The sequence below is a fragment of the Salmo salar genome, chromosome ssa25 (assembly GCF_905237065.1).
Source record: "Salmo salar chromosome ssa25, Ssal_v3.1, whole genome shotgun sequence".
In the NCBI taxonomy this organism is placed as follows: Eukaryota; Metazoa; Chordata; class Actinopteri; order Salmoniformes; family Salmonidae; genus Salmo; species Salmo salar.
Window position 1 is genome coordinate 53,462,042 of NC_059466.1, and position 23,128 is coordinate 53,485,169.

A 23,128-nucleotide genomic window follows, 5' to 3' on the forward strand; every position below is an offset into this window, starting at 1 on the left:
CTGATGAAACCAAGATTGAACTCTTTGGCCTGAATGCCAAGCATCACGTCTGGAGGAAACCTGGCAACATCCCTACTGTGAAGCATGGTGGTGGCAGCATCATGCTGTGGGGGTGTTTTTCAGTGGTAGGGACTGGGAGACTAGTCAGGATCAAGGGGAAAGATGAACGGAGCAAAGTACATAGGGATCCTTGTTGAAAACTTTCTCCCAGAGCGCTCAGGACCTCAGACTGGGGAGAAGGTTCACCTTCCAACAGGACAACGACCCTAAGCACACAGCCAAGACAACACAGGAGTGGCTTCAGGACACGTCTCTGAATGTCCTTGAGTGGCCCAGCCAGAGCCCGGACTTGAACCCGATTGAACATCTCTGGAGAGACCTTAAAATAGCTGAACAGCGACGCTCCCCATCCAACCTGACAGAGCTTGAGAGGATCTGCAGAGAAGAATGGGAGAAGCTCCCCAAATACAGGTGTGCCAAGCTTGTAGCGTCATACCCAAGAAGACTCGAGGCTGTAATTGCTGCCAAAGGTGCTTCAACAAAGTACTGAGTAAAGGGTCTGAATACTTATGTAAATGTCATGTTTCATTTTAGATTTTGTTTTATAAATTAGCAAACATTTCTAAAAACCTGTTTTTGCTTTGTCATTATGGTGTATTGTGATGTCATTATGGGGTATTGTGTGTAGATTGATGAGGGGAAAAAAACCATTTAATCAATTTTAGAATAAGGCTGTAACGTAACAAAATGTACAAAATGTCAAGGGGTCTGAATACTTTCCGAAGGCGCTGTATGTCTGGTGTCTGCAGGAGTTTTAGAGGGAATGTAGGGTGTGAAACCTAAAACCATCTCACACCTACAGGACAGGGCCAACAGGGACGACAGGGCCGACAGGGCCGACAGGGACGACAGGGACGACAGGGCCGACAGGGCCGACAGGGCCGACAGGGACGACAGGGACGACAGGGCCGACAGGGACGACAGGGCCGACAGGGACGACAGGGACGACAGGGACGACAGGGACGACAGGGCCGACAGACGACAGGGACGACAGGGCCGACAGAGGAGACGAAACGGAGAGGAATGGCCATGACCTGGAATCTAAGGGTGAGGATTGGGAATCTGGGATTCCCAAGAGAGGAATGTCTCTGAAGAGGAGGAATGTGGAGAGCAGCAGAAGGAGAGCTTCCAGGGGAGTGTTATAGGGGGAGAGTCGTTCCAGGGGAGTGTTATAGGGGGGAGAGTCGTACCAGGGGAGTGTTATAGGGGGAGAGTCGTTCCAGGGGAGTGTTATAGGGGGAGAGTCGTTCCAGGGGAGTGTTATAGGGGGGAGAGTCGTTCCAGGGGAGTGTTATAGGGGGAGAGACGTTCCAGGGGAGTGTTATAGGGGGGAGAGTCGTTCCAGGGGAGTGTTATAGGGGGAGAGTCGTTCCAGGGGAGTGTTATAGGGGGGAGAGTCGTTCAGGGGAGTGTTATAGGGGGGAGAGTCGTTCCAGGGGAGTGTTATAGGGGGGAGAGTCGTACCAGGGGAGTGTTATAGGGGGAGAGTCGTTCCAGGGGAGTGTTATAGGGGGGAGAGTCGTACCAGGGGAGTGTTATAGGGGGGAGAGTCGTTCCAGGGGAGTGTTATAGGGGGGAGAGACGTTCCAGGGGAGTGTTATAGGGGGGAGAGTCGTTCCAGGGGAGTGTTATAGGGGGAGAGTCGTTCCAGGGGAGTGTTATAGGGGGAGAGTCGTACCAGGGGAGTGTTATAGGGGTGAGAGTCGTTCAGGGGAGTGTTATAGGGGTGAGAGTCGTTCCAGGGGAGTGTTATAGGGGTGAGAGTCGTTCCAGGGGAGTGTTATAGGGGGGAGAGTCGTTCCAGGGGAGTGTTATAGGGGGGAGAGACGTTCCAGGGGAGTGTTATAGGGGGGAGAGACGTTCCAGGGGAGTGTTATAGGGGGGAGAGTCGTACCAGGGGAGTGTTATAGGGGGGAGAGTCGTACCAGGGGAGTGTTATAGGGGGGAGAGTCGTTCCAGGGGAGTGTTATAGGGGGGAGAGTCGTTCAGGGGAGTGTTATAGGGGGAGAGTCGTTCCAGGGGAGTGTTATAGGGGGGAGAGTCGTACCAGGGGAGTGTTATAGGGGGGAGAGTCGTTCCAGGGGAGTGTTATAGGGGTGAGAGTCGTTCCAGGGGAGTGTTATAGGGGGGAGAGTCGTTCCAGGGGAGTGTTATAGGGGGGAGAGTCGTTCAGGGGAGTGTTATAGGGGGGAGAGAGGAGAAGTTCGGAGGAGAAGTTCAGACATACATTTCGTAGGATTCATCAAGCTACCCTGCAAACAATAACTCGTCGTTAGGACTAGTTATCACAAAATGGTTGCCTAAAGTCATCAAGAAGTTGTGTCATGGTTCTCTGGAGGTTTTGTCTAGTTCCCGATTGGTCCCGGGGACATCACCTGATGGTCACAAATAAACATTCTCCATTTTTTTTTACCCCAAGGCACACACCCCTTAGTTTCATTACACACACCCCCTTGTTACTGTTGCCAAGCCCATCGAGGCTCTGATTGGTTAACCACCGAACCAGTCACAGCTCTTCGTCTTCAGGCAATGCTATGGACACCCAAACACACATTCAGTGCTTTCAACTTACATATATATATATATATATATATATATATATATATATATATATATATATATAAAACACACCTTGAGAAACATGATTACATTCTGTATGTTTATTCACATAGTAATTATTCAACATGTCCTCCCCTGAGAACTCACAACCCTATTGGTTCACAGCATTCCAATCTCTCCCTGAGAACTCACAACCCTATTGGTTCACAGCATTCCAATCTCTCCCTGAGAACTCACAACCCTATTGGTTCACAGCATTCCAATCTCTCCCTGAGAACTCACAACCCTATTGGTTCACAGCATTCCAATCTCTCCCTGAGAACTCACAACCCTATTGGTTCACAGCATTCCAATCTCTCCCTGAGAACTCACAACCCTATTGGTTCACAGCATTCCAATCTCTCCCTGAGAACTCACAGCCCTATTGGTTCACAGCATTCCAATCTCTCCCTGAGAACTCACAACCCTATTGGTTCACAGCATTCCAATCTCTCCCTGAGAACTCACAACCCTATTGGTTCACAGCATTCCAATCTCTCCCTGAGAACTCACAACCCTATTGGTTCACAGCATTCCAATCTCTCCCTGAGAACTCACAACCCTATTGGTTCACAGCATTCCAATCTCTCCCTGAGAACTCACAACCCTATTGGTTCACAGCATTCCAATCTCTCCCTGAGAACTCACAACCCTATTGGTTCACAGCATTCCAATCTCTCCCTGAGAACTCACAGCCCTATTGGTTCACAGCATTCCAATCTCTCCCTGAGAACTCACAACCCTATTGGTTCACAGCATTCCAATCTCTCCCTGAGAACTCACAACCCTATTGGTTCACAGCATTCCAATCTCTCCCTGAGAACTCACAACCCTATTGGTTCACAGCATTCCAATCTCTCCCTGAGAACTCACAGCCCTATTGGTTCACAGCATTCCAATCTCTCCCTGAGAACTCACAGCCCTATTGGTTCACAGCATTCCAATCTCTCCCTGAGAACTCACAACCCTATTGGTTCACAGCATTCCAATCTCTCCCTGAGAACTCACAACCCTATTGGTTCACAGCATTCCAATCTCTCCCTGAGAACTCACAACCCTATTGGTTCACAGCATTCCAATCTCTCCCTGCTATGCTGCCACGTCTGTATCTGTGACTGATTTCACCTGTAGCCCTAAATGTTCAACTTCAAAGTAAATCTCAGCTCTGGAAGAAAAAAAATACACTAGTATATTTATCATAGTGATTCAGGAGTAACATTAAAACAGAATAATAACCCAGATAACTATACTGAAAATCCTAGCTCAAATTGCTGAAATAAGTAAAGGAACTCAATGATGACAGAATAGATGTATTATAGCTAATGAATGTGTAGGGGACTATGGCTGATGCTCTCTGCTAGTGCCAATAACATGGGTTATAGGCTGTACTGGTGTTATTAGAAATCAGATGGGTTATAGGCTGTACTGGTGTTATTAGAAATCAGATGGGTTATAGGCTGTACTGGTGTTATTAGAAATCAGATGGGTTATAGGCTGTACTGGTGTTATTAGAAATCAGATGGGTTATAGGCTGTACTGGTGTTATTAGAAATCAGATGGGTTATAGGCTGTACTGGTGTTATTAGAAATCAGATGGGTTATAGGCTGTACTGGTGTTATTAGAAATCAGATGGGTTATAGGCTGTAGTGGTGTTATTAGAAATCAGATGGGTTATAGGCTGTACTGGTGTTATTAGAAATCAGATGGGTTATAGGCTGTACTGGTATTATTAAGATGGGTTATAGGCTGTAGTGGTGTTATTAAGATGGGTTATAGGCTGTACTGGTGTTATTAGAAATCAGATGGGTTATAGGCTGTACTGGTGTTATTAGAAATCAGATGGGTTATAGGCTGTACTGGTGTTATTAAGATGGGTTATAGGCTGTAGTGGTGTTATTAAGATGGGTTATAGGCTGTACTGGTGTTATTAGAAATCAGATGGGTTATAGGCTGTACTGGTGTTATTAGAAATCAGATGGGTTATAGGCTGTAGTGGTGTTATTAAGATGGGTTATAGGCTGTACTGGTGTTATTAGAAATCAGATGGGTTATAGACTGTACTGGTGTTATTAGAAATCAGATGGGTTATAGGCTGTACTGGTATTATTAAGATGGGTTATAGGCTGTACTGGTGTTATTAGAAATCAGATGGGTTATAGGCTGTACTGGTGTTATTAGAAATCAGATGGGTTATAGACTGTACTGGTGTTATTAGAAATCAGATGGGTTATAGGCTGTACTGGTGTTATTAATAAGAAATCAGATGGGTTATAGGCTGTACTGGTGTTATTAGAAATCAGATGGGTTATAGGCTGTACTGGTGTTATTAGAAATCAGATGGGTTATAGGCTGTACTGGTGTTATTAGAAATCAGATGGGTTATAGGCTGTACTGGTGTTATTAGAAATCAGATGGGTTATAGGCTGTACTGGTGTTATTAGAAATCAGATGGGTTATAGACTGTACTGGTGTTATTAATAAGAAATCAGATGGGTTATAGGCTGTACTGGTGTTATTAATAAGAAATCAGATGGGTTATAGGCTGTACTGGTGTTATTAGAAATCAGATGGGTTATAGGCTGTACTGGTGTTATTAAGAAATCAGATGGGTTATAGGCTGTACTGGTGTTATTAGAAATCAGATGGGTTATAGGCTGTACTGGTATTATTAGAAATCAGATGGGTTATAGGCTGTACTGGTGTTATTAGAAATCAGATGGGTTATAGGCTGTACTGGTGTTATTAGAAATCAGATGGGTTATAGGCTGTACTGGTGTTATTAGAAATCAGATGGGTTATAGGCTGTACTGGTGTTATTAAGAAATCAGATGGGTTATAGGCTGTACTGGTGTTATTAAGAAATCAGATGGGTTATAGGCTGTACTAGTGTTATTAGAAATCAGATGGGTTATAGTCTGTACTGGTGTTATTAAGAAATCAGATGGGTTATAGGCTGTACTGGTGTTATTAGAAATCAGATGGGTTATAGACTGTACTGGTGTTATTAAGATGGGTTATAGGCTGTACTGGTGTTATTAATAAGAAATCAGATGGGTTATAGGCTGTACTGGTGTTATTAAGAAATCAGATGGGTTATAGGCTGTACTGGTGTTATTAGAAATCAGATGGGTTATAGGCTGTACTGGTATTATTAATAAGAAATCAGATGGGTTATAGGCTGTACTGGTGTTATTAAGAAATCAGATGGGTTATAGACTGTACTGGTGTTATTAAGATGGGTTATAGGCTGTACTGGTGTTATTAATAAGAAATCAGATGGGTTATAGGCTGTACTGGTGTTATTAAGAAATCAGATGGGTTATAGGCTGTACTGGTGTTATTAGAAATCAGATGGGTTATAGGCTGTACTGGTATTATTAGAAATCAGATGGGTTATAGGCTGTACTGGTGTTATTAGAAATCAGATGGGTTATAGGCTGTACTGGTGTTATTAGAAATCAGATGGGTTATAGGCTGTACTGGTGTTATTAGAAATCAGATGGGTTATAGGCTGTACTGGTGTTATTAGAAATCAGATGGGTTATAGGCTGTACTGGTGTTATTAAGAAATCAGATGGGTTATAGGCTGTACTGGTGTTATTAAGAAATCAGATGGGTTATAGGCTGTACTGGTGTTATTAGAAATCAGATGGGTTATAGGCTGTACTGGTGTTATTAAGAAATCAGATGGGTTATAGGCTGTACTGGTGTTATTAGAAATCAGATGGGTTATAGGCTGTACTGGTGTTATTATAGATGGGTTATAGGCTGTACTGGTGTTATTAATAAGAAATCAGATGGGTTATAGGCTGTACTGGTGTTATTAAGAAATCAGATGGGTTATAGGCTGTACTGGTGTTATTAGAAATCAGATGGGTTATAGGCTGTACTGGTGTTATTAGAAATCAGATGGGTTATAGGCTGTACTGGTGTTATTAGAAATCAGATGGGTTATAGGCTGTACTAGTGTTATTAGAAATCAGATGGGTTATAGGCTGTACTGGTGTTATTAGAAATCAGATGGGTTATAGGCTGTACTGGTGTTATTAAGAAATCAGATGGGTTATAGGCTGTACTGGTGTTATTAGAAATCAGATGGGTTATAGGCTGTACTGGTGTTATTAGAAATCAGATGGGTTATAGGCTGTACTGGTGTTATTAGAAATCAGATGGGTTATAGGCTGTACTGGTGTTATTAGAAATCAGATGGGTTATAGGCTGTACTGGTGTTATTAGAAATCAGATGGGTTATAGGCTGTACTGGTGTTATTAGAAATCAGATGGGTTATAGGCTGTACTGGTGTTATTACAGATGGGTTATAGGCTGTACTGGTGTTATTAGAAATCAGATGGGTTATAGGCTGTACTGGTGTTATTAGAAATCAGATGGGTTATAGGCTGTACTGGTATTATTAAGATGGGTTATAGGCTGTACTGGTGTTATTAGAAATCAGATGGGTTATAGGCTGTACTGGTGTTATTAGAAATCAGATGGGTTATAGGCTGTACTGGTGTTATTAGAAATCAGATGGGTTATAGGCTGTACTGGTGTTATTGACAGATGGGTTATAGGCTGTACTGGTGTTATTAGAAATCAGATGGGTTATAGGCTGTACTGGTGTTATTAGAAATCAGATGGGTTATAGGCTGTACTGGTGTTATTAGAAATCAGATGGGTTATAGGCTGTACTGGTGTTATTAGAAATCAGATGGGTTATAGGCTGTACTGGTGTTATTAAGAAATCAGATGGGTTATAGGCTGTACTGGTGTTATTAGAAATCAGATGGGTTATAGGCTGTACTGGTGTTATTAAGATGGGTTATAGGCTGTACTGGTGTTATTAGAAATCAGATGGGTTATAGGCTGTACTGGTGTTATTAGAAATCAGATGGGTTATAGGCTGTACTGGTGTTATTAGAAATCAGATGGGTTATAGGCTGTACTGGTGTTATTAGAAATCAGATGGGTTATAGTCTTTCCATTGTCTTCTCTTTACAGCAATAGCCATTTGCTTTCCAAAATATGTTTTCCCATGATTGTATTTTGAAATATTGCGATATGCCTGGCTGGGCCTCTCTTCTTTTCACTAACAGTCACAACTCAACAATCATCTATTTCTATGTGTATTTATTATAGATCCCCATTAATTCCTGCCAAGGCAGCAGCTACTCTTCCTGGGGTTTATTATGGATCCCCGTTAGTTCCTGCCAAGGCAGCAGCTACTCTTCCTGGGGTTTATTATGGATCCCCATTAGTTCCTGCCAAGGCAGCAGCTACTCTTCCTGGGGTTTATTATGGATCCCCGTTAGTTCCTGCCAAGGCAGCAGCTACTCTTCCTGGGGTTTATTATGGATCCCCGTTAGTTCCTGCCAAGGCAGCAGCTACTCTTCCTGGGGTTTATTATGGATCCCCGTTAGTTCCTGTCAAGGCAGCAGCTACTCTTCCTGGGGTTTACTATGGATCCTCATTAGTTCCTGCCAAGGCAGCAGCTACTCTTCCTGGGGTTTACTATGGATCCCCGTTAGTTCCTGCCAAGGCAGCAGCTACTCTTCCTGGGGTCCAGCAACATTAAAGCAGTTATACATTTTAAAACCAATACAATACATTCATAACATATTAAGTGTGATGCCCTCAGAGCTCTACTCTTCTACCACATGTCTATAACACAAACTCCATGTGTACGTGTGTGCATAGTGAGTATGTTATGGTGTGTTAGTATGCATGGGTCTGTGTATTTTGGTACTGCTGCCTTTCCTTCCTATTTAAAACAATACAGCTAACGGAGATTGTAATGATCCTCTATGGCCAAATCATACTTTAGTTGCCTGTTGTGAATGACTGTATTTATCGCTGTATAGACACGAGTAGGCTAATGAGGCTATATAATTGACTTTAGGGAAAGCTTCCCCTAGACTTATGGACTCTCATAAGCTCTCAAAGCTCTCATCCATACCTTTTACCACATCATTTAACACCAAGGTTGCAGCAGAGATTGGTGCTATGACCCAGGCCTGATACCAGACCGGCGGATACTTAGAAGACAATTTCGAGAGAGAGGGCGATAATTATTTAGGTCGACGGGATTGACCATCGAGGGAGCACATGGGACGCCTTCCAGCAGTACAAACCCAGAAACGCTCATCATCTGGCTTCTTCCAAAGGGTCTGATTTTGCTTGATGTCTCCTGCAGCATGAGGGTGGTCTCCTCTGACACCAGAGGATGTGGGAACATCACGTAACAGAGGTCAGATGTAATCAACCTTGGACTTCTACTCTCTCCGTTCTCCAGCCAACAATGGTTATCTAATACAACCTGATTCCACAGAGCAGAGCTTTGATCGGAATGGTAATTAAAGGACTGTGGCTCTCTCTTTGGCTTTCAGACGTTCAGACTCACGACTTCCTCATCAACACTTTGCGGCTGAGCCTTTGTTGCTCCTAGACGTTTTCACTTCACGATAACAGCACTTACAGTTGACCGGGGGCAGCTGACCGGGGCAGTTAACCGGGGGCAGCTCTAGCAGGGCAAAAATTTGAAGAACTGACTTGTTGGAAAGATGGTATCCTATGATGGTGACATGTTGAAAGTCACTGAGCTCTTCAGTAAGGCCCATTCTACCACCAATGTTTGTCTATGGAGATTGCATGGCTGTGTGCTCAATTTTATTTACCTGTCAGCAACGGGTGTGGCTGAAATAGCCGAATCCACTAATTTGAAGGGGTGTCCACATACTGCTGTATATATAGTGTATATATACACAAGATGATGTGACAGCACAAACATTCCTGATCTACACAGCAACACATCCAATGTGACAACCAGTGCGACAACCAGTGCGACAACCAGTGTGACATCCAATGTGACAACCAGTGTGACAACCGGTGTGACAACCAGTGTGACAACCAGTGTGACAACCAGTGCGACAACCAGTGCGACAACCAGTGCGACAACCAGTGCGACAACCAGTGCGACAACCGGTGTGACATCCAATGTGACAACTAGTGTGACAACCGGTGTGACAACCGGTGTGACATCCAGTGTGACAACCAATGTAACAACCAGTGTGACAACCCTAACATACCCTGTTAAACAACCAGACTGGATTTAATGAATCTGAAATGGAACAACCTTCTGGGCACAGACGTCAGTTCAACATCTAGTGTTGATTTACATTTGGTTGAGTTGTGAACTAACGTGAATTCAACGTGAAATCAACGTGAAATCAACGTGAAATCAACGTGAAATCAACAACAAAAAGGTTAAAAGTTGGGGTGAAAAAAGACATTCCCTTGTGTTGATGACTTTTTGCAAATCCAATCAGTTTTCCACGTTTATTCAACATCATCACAATACATGTTGTTGTTGTTGTTGTTGTTGTTGTTGAAATGACGTAGAAACAACGTTGATTGAACCAGTTCTTGGCCAGTGGGAAGTGAAAGGGAGGATTAAACAAACTCCTTCACAGAGACTCGTTGGAATCGAGACACGGCCGAACGACAACACTTCATTGGTGCCTGTCCCATTTTGGTGTTACATGTACTCTTATAGGGAGTGTCGTATTCATTAGATGTTACAGGCAAATTAGTTGAGTCTGTTGAACTCGATTTTACAGTAAAATGAGTTGAGTCTGTTGATCTCGATTTTACTGTAAAATTGGTGAGTCTGTTGATCTCGATTTTACTGTAAAATTAGTGAGTCTGTTGATCTCGATTTTACTGTAAAATTAGTGAGTCTGTTGATCTCAATTCTACTGTAAAATTAGTGAGTCTGTTGATCTCGATTTTACTGTAAAATGTGTGTCTGGTGATCTAGGTTTTTGTTGATGCTCTTTCGAACCCTTTAATGTGCATCTGTGTGGTGCTGCCTGGGGGAGACAACCAGCCGGGTTCTGGGTTTATCCCTGTCCCTGCTCTTTAACACATCCTCTCAGTCCCAAAAGCTGAATCCTAACCCTAAGACTCATTAGCTGGAGTCACCAGATAAACACACTATCCAGACTGCCCCCTTACTCACTAACTCCCTCCTGGCCTGTCTGCTGCCAGGTACTGCTGCCAGGTACTGCTGTGCTGTTCTGGAGCATCCTGTCCTTCTGGGTGGGTCTATTTGAGGTGAAGAGAGATTTATGTGTACATGAGCCTCTCTCCTTATGTTCTTGTCTCTCTGCATACACACATCCTGACAGATGAAAAACCTCATTAAGCACACTCACGCTACTCAGCCAGTGCTTTATGCTGAACCACTTCCAGACACAATTTGATCTATTCTGGGCCAGCCACTCTTAAATAGTACTCGGACCAGTACAGGTGAAACGCCTTCCCACTAACGAGACGGCAAACAGCACAGGTGTAACACATACTGACTAACGAGGTGACACAGATCGGTGCGCCCTCCGTGCTAAAGAGATATTCAAAACATAAATGGAAAAACCAAAACCTGTCACATTATTGATGTATATATTGATGTATATAGTGATGTATATATTGATATGTATATTGATGTGTATAGTGCATATTGATGTATATAGTGATGTATATAGTGATATATATTGATGTATATATTGATATATATATTGATGTATATATTGATATGTATATTGATGTATATATTGATATATATATTGATGTGTATAGTGCATATTGATGTGTATATTGATGTATATAGTGATGTATATATTGATGTGTATATTGATGTATATAGTGCATATTGATGTATATAGTGATGTATATATTGATGTGTATATTGATGTATATAGTGCATATTGATGTATATAGTGATGTATATAGTGATATATATATTGATATGTATATAGTGATGTATATATTGATGTGTATAGTGATGTATATATTGATATATATATTGATGTATATAGTGATGTATATATTGATGTGTATAGTGATGTATATATTGATGTGTATAGTGCATATTGATGTATATAGTGATGTATATAGTGATGTATATATTGATATGTATAGTGATGTGTATATTGATGTGTATAGTGATGTATATATTGATGTATATAGTGATATATATATTGATGTATATAGTGCATATTGATGTGTATATTGATGTATATAGTGATGTATATATTGATATGTATATAGTGATGTATATATTGATGTGTATAGTGCATATTGATGTATATAGTGATGTATATATTGATGTGTATAGTGCATATTGATGTATATAGTGATGTATATAGTGATGTATATAGTGATATATATATAGTGATGTATATATATTGATGTGTATAGTGCATATTGATGTATATAGTGATGTATATATTGATGTGTATAGTGATGTATATATTGATGTGTATAGTGCATATTGATGTATATAGTGATGTATATAGTGATGTATATATTGATATGTATAGTGATGTGTATATTGATGTGTATAGTGATGTATATATTGATGTATATAGTGATATATATATTGATGTGTATAGTGTATATTGATGTATATAGTGATGTATATATTGATATGTATATAGTGATGTATATATTGATGTGTATAGTGCATATTGATGTATATAGTGATGTATATATTGATGTGTATAGTGATGTATATATTGATGTATATAGTGATGTATATATTGATGTGTATAGTGCATATTGATGTATATAGTGATGTATATATTGATATATATATTGATATGTATATAGTGATGTATATATTGATGTGTATAGTGCATATTGATATGTATATAGTGATGTATATATTGATGTATATAGTGCATATTGATGTATATAGTGATGTATATATTGATGTATATAGTGATGTATATATTGATATATATATTGATATGTATATAGTGATGTATATATTGATGTGTATATGAATGTGTATAGTGCATATTGATGTATATAGTGATGTATATAGTGATATATATATTGATATGTATATAGTGATGTATATATTGATGTATATAGTGATGTATATAGTGATGTATATATTGATATGTATATATTGATGTGTATAGTGCATATTGATGTATATAGTGATGTATATATTGATGTGTATAGTGATGTATATATTGATGTATATAGTGATGTATATATTGATGTGTATAGTGCATATTGATGTATATAGTGATGTATATATTGATATATATATTGATATGTATATAGTGATGTATATATTGATGTGTATAGTGCATATTGATATGTATATAGTGATGTATATATTGATGTATATAGTGCATTTTTATGTATATAGTGATGTATATATTGATGTATATAGTGATGTATATATTGATATATATTGATATGTATATAGTGATGTATATATTGATGTGTATATGAATGTGTATAGTGCATATTGATGTATATAGTGATGTATATAGTGATATATATATTGATATGTATATAGTGATGTATATATTGATGTATATAGTGATGTATATAGTGATGTGTATAGTGCATATTGATGTATATAGTGATGTATATAGTGATATATATATTGATATGTATATAGTGATATATATATATAGTGATGTATATAGTGCATATTGATGTATATAGTGATGTATATAGTGATATATATATATATTGATATGTATATAGTGATGTATATATTGATGTATATAGTGCATATTGATGTATATAGTGATGTATATATTGATGTATATAGTGATGTATATAGTGATATATATATATATTGATATGTATATAGTGATGTATATATTGATGTGTATATGAATGTGTATAGTGATGTGTATAGTGCATATTGATGTATATAGTGATGTATATAGTGATATATATATTGATATGTATATATTGATGTATATAGTGATGTATATATTGATGTGTATAGTGATGTATATATTGATGTATATAGTGATGTATATATTGATGTGTATAGTGCATATTGATGTATATAGTGATGTATATATTGATATATATATTGATATGTATATAGTGATGTATATATTGATGTGTATAGTGCATATTGATATGTATATAGTGATGTATATATTGATGTATATAGTGCATTTTTATGTATATAGTGATGTATATATTGATGTATATATTGATATATATTGATATGTATATAGTGATGTATATATTGATGTGTATATGAATGTGTATAGTGCATATTGATGTATATAGTGATGTATATAGTGATATATATATTGATATGTATATAGTGATGTATATATTGATGTATATAGTGATGTATATAGTGATGTGTATAGTGCATATTGATGTATATAGTGATGTATATAGTGATATATATATTGATATGTATATAGTGATATATATATATAGTGATGTATATAGTGCATATTGATGTATATAGTGATGTATATAGTGATATATATATTGATATGTATATAGTGATGTATATATTGATGTATATAGTGCATATTGATGTATATAGTGATGTATATATTGATGTATATAGTGATGTATATATTGATATATATATTGATATGTATATAGTGATGTATATATTGATGTGTATATGAATGTGTATAGTGCATATTGATGTATATAGTGATGTATATAGTGATATATATATTGATATGTATATAGTGATGTATATATTGATATATATAGTGATGTATGTAGTGATATATATATTGATATGTATATAGTGATGTATATATTGATGTGTATAGTGCATATTGATGTATATAGTGATGTATATAGTGATATATATATTGATATGTATATAGTGATGTATATATTGATGTGTATAGTGCATATTGATGTATATAGTGATGTATATATTGATGTGTATAGTGCATATTGATGTATATATTGATGTGTATAGTGATATATATATAGTGATGTATATAGTGATGTATATATTGATGTATATATTGATGTGTATAGTGATGTATATAGTGATGTATATAGTGATGTATATAGTGATGTATATATTGATGTATATAGTGATGTGTATATTGATGTATATAGTGATGTGTATATTGATGTGTATATTGATGTATATAGTGATGTATATATTGATGTGTATATTGATGTATATATTGATGTATATATTGATGTGTATAGTGATGTATATAGTGATGTATATAGTGATGTATATAGTGATGTGTATATTGATGTATATAGTGATGTGTATATTGATGTGTATATTGATGTATATAGTAATGTATATAGTGATATATATAGGCGTGTATAGTGATGTATATAGTGATGTATATAGTGATATATATATATATATATTGATATATGTATATAGTGATGTATATATTGATATGTATATAGTGATGTATATAGTGATGTATATAGTGATGTATATAGTGATGTATATTGATGTATATAGTGATATATATATTGATGTATATATTGATGTTTTTTGATGTATATAGTGATATATATATATATATATATTGATGTATATAGTGATGTATATAGTGATATATATAGTGATATATATAGTGATATATATATATTGATGTATATAGTGATGTATATAGTGATGTATATAGTGATATATATATAGTGATGTATATAGTGATATATATAGTGATATATATATATATATTGATGTATATAGTGATGTATATATTGATGTGTATATTGATGTATATATTGATGTGTATATTGATGTATATAGTGATATATATATAGAGATGTATATAGTGATGTATATAGTGATGTATATATTGATGTATATATTGATGTATATAGTGATATATATATTGATGTATATATTGATGTGTTTTTTGATGTATATAGTGATATATATATATATATATATTGATGTATATAGTGATGTATATAGTGATATATATAGTGATATATATATATATATTGATGTATATAGTGATGTATATAGTGATATATATAGTGATATATATATATATATTGATGTATATAGTGATGTATATAGTGATATATATAGTGATATATATAGTGATATATATAGTGATGTATATAGCGATGTATATATTGATATATATATAGTGATGTATATAGTGATATATATAGTGATATATATATATATATAGTGATGTATATATTGATGTGTATATTGATGTATATATTGATGTGTATATTGATGTATATAGTGATATATATATATAGATGTATATAGTGATGTATATATAGATGTATATAGTGATGTATATAGTGATGTGTATAGTGATGTATATAGTGATGTATATAGTGATGTATATAGTGATGTATATATTGATGTGTATGTTGATGTATATATTATTATGTATAGCGAAAACAAAGAGACCTTGGTCTCAGCATTGACTTCCTGTCTAAATAAAGGTTCAATAAAATAAATAGGTGTTGATTGTCGCCCCGGTGCTTTCGTCACGCAGGGCGGGACATGGGGTGAAAGGTTAGAGGGGATGTTAAGTGCTGACACCGGGCCACGGGGAGGAAAGGGGTAGAGGGGTAGAGGGGTGGGAGACAAGAATGGGGACGACGAGTGACAAGGGAGGAGTTTAACAATTGCGCCCTAGTGGTTCAGGGGTCACGATGACATCACAGGGGTCGTTAGCGTGTACTCAGACATGACACATCACACCCTGGCAGGAAATGCATAGAGGAGAAAAGAGACCAGGACTCTGGTATTTGGCAGGTTCAGATACATTCTCTCTGCGTTTACCCATGCGGGGCTGGGCGGTCTCCTTTCATGCCTAGTGACATGGGTAGTGCCGATGCCCCTACGAGCTAGCTATAGGTAACACGGGGAAGGTGACGTCATCATTCGCCATGAGATAGACTGCCTGGTCTATGGGCTGATGAGATCGACAGGGCTGGACTTAAGAAGAGAGGCTCCTCCTTGTGGGTTAAACAACAGACATTTAGAAGTGTGGAAATGTAGTAAACTTGTTTTAAAAGTTGTCCTTTCCCAAGGACAGGCAGTCCAGCTGCATCCTGCGATTGAGCTATGCCAGCCCAGCCCAGAGCTCATCAGTCTAGCTATCCCAGCCCAGAGCCGAGCTCATCAGTCTAGCTATCCCAGCCCAGAGCTCAGCAGTCTAGCTATCCCAGCCCAGAGCTCAGCAGTCTAGCTATCCCAGCCCAGAGCTCATCAGTCTAGCTATCCCAGCCCAGAGCTCAGCAGTCTAGCTATCCCAGCCCAGAGCCGAGCTCATCAGTCTAGCTATCCCAGCCCAGAGCTCAGCAGTCTAGCTATCCCAGCCCAGAGCTCAGCAGTCTAGCTATCCCAGCCCAGAGCTCATCAGTCTAGCTATCCCAGCCCAGAGCTCAGCAGTCTAGCTATCCCAGCCCAGAGCTCATCAGTCTAGCTATCCCAGCCCAGAGCTCATCAGTCTTGCTATCCCAGCCCATAGCTCAGCAGTCTAGCTATCCCAGCCCAGAGCTCATCAGTCTAGCTATCCCAGCCCAGAGCCGAGCTCATCAGTCTAGCTATCCCAGCCCAGAGCCGAGCTCATCAGTCTAGCTATCCCAGCCCAGAGCTCAGCAGTCTAGCTATCCCAGCCCAGAGCTCAGCAGTCTAGCTATCCCAGCCCAGAGCTCAGCAGTCTAGCTATCCCAGCCCAGAGCTCAGCAGTCTAGCTATCCCAGCCCAGAGCTCAGCAGTCTAGCTATCCCAGCCCAGAGCTCATCAGTCTAGCTATCCCAGCCCAGAGCTCAGTAGTCTAGCTATCCCAGCCCAGAGCTCATCAGTCTAGCTATCCCAGCCCAGAGCCGAGCTCATCAGTCTAGCTATCCCAGCCCAGAGCTCAGCAGTCTAGCTATCCCAGCCCAGAGCTCAGCAGTCTAGCTATCCCAGCCCAGAGCTCATCAGTCTAGCTATCCCAGCCCAGAGCCGAGCTCATCAGTCTAGCTATCCCAACCCAGAGCTCAGCAGTCTAGCTATCCCAGCCCAGAGCTCAGCAGTCTAGCTATCCCAGCCCAGAGCTCAGTAGTCTAGCTATCCCAGCCCAGAGCCGAGCTCATCAGTCTAGCTATCCCAGCCCAGAGCTCATCAGTCTAGCTATCCCAGCCCAGAGCTCAGCAGTCTAGCTATCCCAGCCCAGCCCAGAGCTCATCAGTCTAGCTATCCCAGCCCAGAGCTCATCAGTCTAGCTATCCCAGCCCAGAGCTCAGCAGTCTAGCTATCCCAGCCCAGAGCTCATCAGTCTAGCTATCCCAGCCCAGAGCTCATCAGTCTAGCTATCCCAGCCCAGAGCTCAGCAGTCTAGCTATCCCAGCCCAGAGCTCATCAGTCTAGCTATCCCAGCCCAGAGCTCATCAGTCTAGCTATCCCAGCCCAGAGCTCATCAGTCTAGCTATCCCAGCCCAGAGCTCATCAGTCTATCTATCCCAGCCCAGAGCAGAGCTCAGAATGCCCATTGTGTCTGGCTGTGTCTCACTGCTGCTACTGCTAACTAATAGGCTATAACACATATCCTGCTGCATAAAGTACTGTAAACCATATACTAGCGTCTCACCCTAGCGAAATAACGCACTATTGTTTGTTTTTCATTTGCAGGAGGAGAGGACCGCTGTAAAACACAATTCAAAAACCTAACGCGACATAAAAAGTGCTCACTGCTCGTAAAGCCGTAACAAAGACGGTCCCGGTTCATGCAATCACTTTGAAACGAAACAACGTTTCGGGAGCTGCTGCAATGCCTCAAAATACTTTGTTTAGACTTTTATCTTACCTTTACAAAGAAAGAATCCATTTAAAATAAATGATCCTCCACAAAAAAAACTCTTGTAATCTTAGATTCCAGGTTGCACAGTAGCGCTGAGGCGGAATATGTAATTCCGGATGATTTCCACTCCCGAGCTGACGTCAAGATGAGAGAAGTTCTATTCCTTTCTTCTCTCCAAAACGGGAATCCAGATCAGGTAAAACACCAATTCCTATTAACGTCCCAGTAAAAAAAAAAAAAAAAGAATAAAAGCAGTTATTAACTGGATTTAAAACAGGTCAAAACAAATGAACAGCCCGTCGGTGTGGGATAGGGCGCAGCCGCGTCCCGTGTACCGTGTATTCTAACCGGTATGAATGAGGACGGCGTTTTTAGCGCCGTCATTAGAGGTGGAGCTTGAAGCCGTAGACCCCATGGAGCACGCCCTTATTGGAACAATGTAACAGCACTATCTACTGCACTGATGAAGAGGAGGATGTTATCATCATTTTCATTTATATTATTAGTAGTTTAGTAGGTTGTAGTTTTATACAGTAGTAGTTCTTATGTTATCAATCACATCACACTAAGATACATGTTAAAAGGGTCCCGATTGCCGAAGCACATGTTGTTCAAGGGTCAGGGTTATCCAGGGTTATCCAGGGTTATCCAGGGTTATCCAGGGTCAGGGTTATCCAGGGTTATCCAGGGTTATCCAGGGTCAGGGTTATCCAGGGTTATCCAGGGTTATCCAGGGTCAGGGTTATCCAGGGGCAAGGTTATCCAGGGTTATTCAGGGTTATCCAGGGTCAAGGTTATCCAGGGTCAGGGTTATCCAGGGTTATCCAGGGTCAGGGTTATCCAGGGTTATCCAGGGCTATCCAGGGTCAAGGTTATCCAGGGTCAGGGTTATCCAGGGTTATCCAGGGTTATCCAGGGTCAGGTTATCCAGGGTTATCCAGAGTCAGGGTTATCCAGGGTTATCCAAGGTTATCCAGGGTTATCCAGGGCCAGGGTTATCGCCAGGGTTATCCAGGGCCAGGGTTATCCAGGGTTATCCAGGGCCAGGGTTATCCAGGGTCAGGGTTATCCAGGGTTATCCAGGATTATCTAGGGCCAGGGTTATCCAGGGTTATCCAGGGTTATCCAGGGCCAGGGTTATCCAGGGTCAGGGTTATCCAGGGTTATCCGCGGTTATCCAGGGCCAGGGTTATCCAGGGTTATCCAGGGTTATCCAGGGTTTTCCAGGGTCAGGGTTATCCAGGGTTATCCAGGGCCAGGGTTATCCAGGGTTATCCAGGGCCAGGGTTATCCAGGGTCAGGGTTATCCAGGGTTATCCAGGGTCAGGGTTATCCAGGGTTATCCAGGGTCAGGGTGTTTGTGATAATCTCCCCATTCCACAGTGGGGTCACATTAGTTTGTAGCCCAAATGGTTTGGATAATACAAACACAAGTTGCACATCGACGGCGCTGACTTCAGACGAGTCTCGAGGGGCTTGTGGGGACCGTAGAGCAAAACAAAGACCACCATCGTGTTCGTGAGAGTCTCCCCTTTTTAATAGTTTGTCGGCCAAACCGTTCGGACGCTACAGACGTTTTTGTGAGAAGACCGATTTTCAGGATGTCTCATGGTCTGACAAACAGCGCTGTAGCTCGGCCACCTTCCACCGCAAATGCCGAAGTGCGACATAGGTGGATGCGGTGGATTGAGACTCAGCCCATGCAAAAAAACTCCTGGGTCTCCGTGGCCCAGACTCCTGGGTCTCTCCTGGGTCTCCGTGGCCCAGGCTCCTGGGTCTCCGTGGCCCAGGCTCCTGGGTCTCCGTGGCCCAGGCTCCTGGGTCTCCGTGGCCCAGGCTCCTGGGTCTCCGTGGCCCAGGCTCCTGGGTCTCCGTGGGCCAGGCTCCTGGGTCTCCGTGGGCCAGGCTCCTGGGTCTCCGTGGGCCAGGCTCCTGGGTCTCCGTGGGCCAGGCTCCTGGGTCTCCGTGGGCCCAGGCTCCTGGGTCTCCGTGGGCCAGGCTCCTGGGTCTCCGTGGGCCAGGCTCCTGGGTCTCAGTGGCCCAGGCTCCTGGGTCTCCGTGGCCCAGGCTCCTGGGTCTCCGTGGGCCAGGCTCCTGGGTCTCCGTGGCCCAGGCTCCTGGGTCTCCGTGGCCCAGGCTCCTGGGTCTCCGTGGCCCAGGCTCCTGGGTCTCCGTGGCCCAGGCTCCTGGGTCTCCGTGGGCCAGGCTCCTGGGTCTCCGTGGGCCAGGCTCCTGGGTCTCCGTGGGCCAGGCTCCTGGGTCTCCGTGGCCCAGGCTCCTGGGTCTCCGTGGGCCAGACTCCTGGGTCTCCGTGGGCCAGGCTCCTGGGTCTCCGTGGGCCAGACTCCTGGGTCTCCGTGGCCCAGACTCCTGGGTCTCCGTGGGCCAGACTCCTGGGTCTCCGTGGGCCAGACTCCTGGGTCTCCGTGGGCCAGACTCCTGGGTCTCCGTGGGCCAGACTCCTGGGTCTCCGTGGCCCAGACTCCTGGGTCTCCGTGGCCCAGAATCCTGGGTCTCCGTGGGCCAGGCTCCTGGGTCTCCGTGGCCCAGAATCCTGGGTCTCCGTGGCCCAGGCTCCTGGGTCTCCGTGGCCCAGACTCCTGGGTCTCTCCTGGGTCTCCGTGGCCCAGAATCCTGGGTCTCCGTGGCCCAGAATCCTGGGTCTCCGTGGCCCAGAATCCTGGGTCTCCGTGGCCCAGAATCCTGGGTCTCCGTGGCCCAGAATCCTGGGTCTCCGTGGCCCAGAATCCTGGGTCTCCGTGGCCCAGGCTCCTGGGTCTCTGTGGGCCTAGTCTTGCCATGACGCTGCAGCTCACATCCCGCGGTTAGTTCACCGGGAACAATCAGTAGCGAAGACGATAAAATATCAAACTATGAAATCTTGGTGGTGGTTTTGATAGTACTTCAAAATAATGATGGAAAAGGTTTAGTGTAGTTTCAGTCAAGTCTGAGCATGAAATACAAAACATAGAAATACAAAACAGCCATCACTAGAGATGGAGATCATACCAAACAAAACTAACATAGAAATACAAAACAGCCGTCACTAGAGATGGAGATCATACCAAACAAAACTAACATAGAAATACAAAACAGCCGTCACTAGAGATGTGGCATTAGAACTATATGGTTTATGTCACGACACCGACGGATGGTGGCGCCCCTCCTCGGCCGGGCGGAGCTCGGCGGTCGTCGTCGCCGGCCTACTAGCTACCATCAATCCCTTTTTGTTTCACTTTCTGTTGGTTAGGTCTAGGTAGGCACGCACCTGTTTTGGGTGGTTTATGTGCTTGAGGAACGTGTGCTGGTTTTCCTCTGCCTGTGGTTCCTCTGCATGTCGTTGTGTTCACCACCGCAGAAGTATTTAAGGGCTGCGTCCCTATATTTTTGGCGACCACATCCATTTTCTTGAATAAAGAAGTGTGGTCAAGAATTCTCTGTCTCCTGCGCCTGACTCTACCTGTCCTGCTTTTTTTGAGCCAGCCCGTGACAGTTTCTGTTCCAACGCTATCTTCACGTTAACCAGGTTTAATCTGTTATCTTCACGTTAACCAGGTTTAATCTGTTATCTTCACGTTAACCAGGTTTAATCTGTTATCTTCACGTTAACCAGGTGTAATCTGTTATCTTCACGTTAACCAGGTGTAATCTGTTATCTTCACGTTAACCAGGTGTAATCTGTTATCTTCACGTTAACCAGGTGTAATCTGTTATCTTCACGTTAACCAGGTTTAATCTGTTATCTTCACGTTAACCAGGTGTAATCTGTTATCTTCACGTTAACCAGGTGTAATCTGTTATCTTCACGTTAACCAGGTTGAATCTGTTATCTTCACGTTAACCAGGTTTAATCTGTTATCTTCACATTAACCAGGTTTAATCTGTTATCCTCACGTTAACCAGGTTGAATCTGTTATCTTCCCGTTAACCAGGTTGAATCTTGTTATCCTCCCGTTAACCAGGTTTAATCTGTTATCCTCACGTTAACCAGGTTTAATCTGTTATCTTCACGTTAACCAGGTTTAATCTGTTATCTTCACGTTAACCAGGTTTAATCTGTTATCCTCACGTTAACCAGGTTTAATCTGTTATCTTCACGTTAACCAGGTTTAAACTTTTATCTTCCCGTTAACCAGGTTTAATCTGTTATCCTCCCGTTAACCAGGTTTAATCTGTTATCTTCCCGTTAACCAGGTTTAATCTGTTATCCTCAGAGTAGTACATTTGTGGTTTGAAGATATCCCTCTAGTGGTGTGGGAGCTGTGCTTTGGCAAAGTGGGTGGGGTTATATCCTGCCTGTTTGGCCCTGTCCGTGTGTATATTCATGTTCATCCACCTCTGGCCTGCTCGCCTCCCTACCTCTGAGGAAGCACAGTTCCCGCTCAGCCCAGTCAAAACTGTTCGCTGCTCTGGCACCCCAATGGTGGAACAAGCTCCCTCACGACACCAGGACAGCGGAGTCAATCACCACCTTCCGGAGACACCTGAAACCCCACTTCTTTAAGGAATACCTGGGATAGGATAAAGTAATCCTTCTAACCCCCCCCCCTTAAAAGATTTAGATGCACTATTGTAAAGTGGTTGTTCCACTGGATATCATAAGGTGAATGCACCAATTTGTAAGTCGCTCTGGATAAGAGCGTCTGCTAAATGACTTAAATGTAATAATCGGATGGGGCCACAGTGTCTCCTGACCCCTCCTGTCTCAGCCTCCAGTATTTATGCTGCAGTAGTTTATGTGTCGGGGGGCTAGGGTCAGTCTGTTACATCTGGAGTATTTCTCCTGTCTTATCCGGTGTCCTGTGTGAATTTAAGTATACTCTCTCTAATTCTCTCTTTCTTTCTCTCTCTGCCCTTCTGGAGGACCTAAGC

The 23,128-nt window shown here is 41.7% G+C and overlaps 1 protein-coding gene across 1 annotated transcript in view; it reads right to left on the reverse strand.

Annotated features, from left to right (window-relative positions):
* Positions 1-18,904, reverse strand: part of LOC106586950 (unconventional myosin-X) — a 268,076-nt gene extending 249,172 nt beyond the window's left edge. The window contains exon 1 of the mRNA XM_045707324.1: positions 18,263-18,904. Within this exon, the coding sequence (XP_045563280.1) occupies positions 18,263-18,283 (21 nt within the window). The 5' untranslated portion in view covers positions 18,284-18,904. The remainder of the gene's footprint in view (positions 1-18,262) is intronic.
* Positions 18,905-23,128: the final 4,224 nt, after the last annotated feature.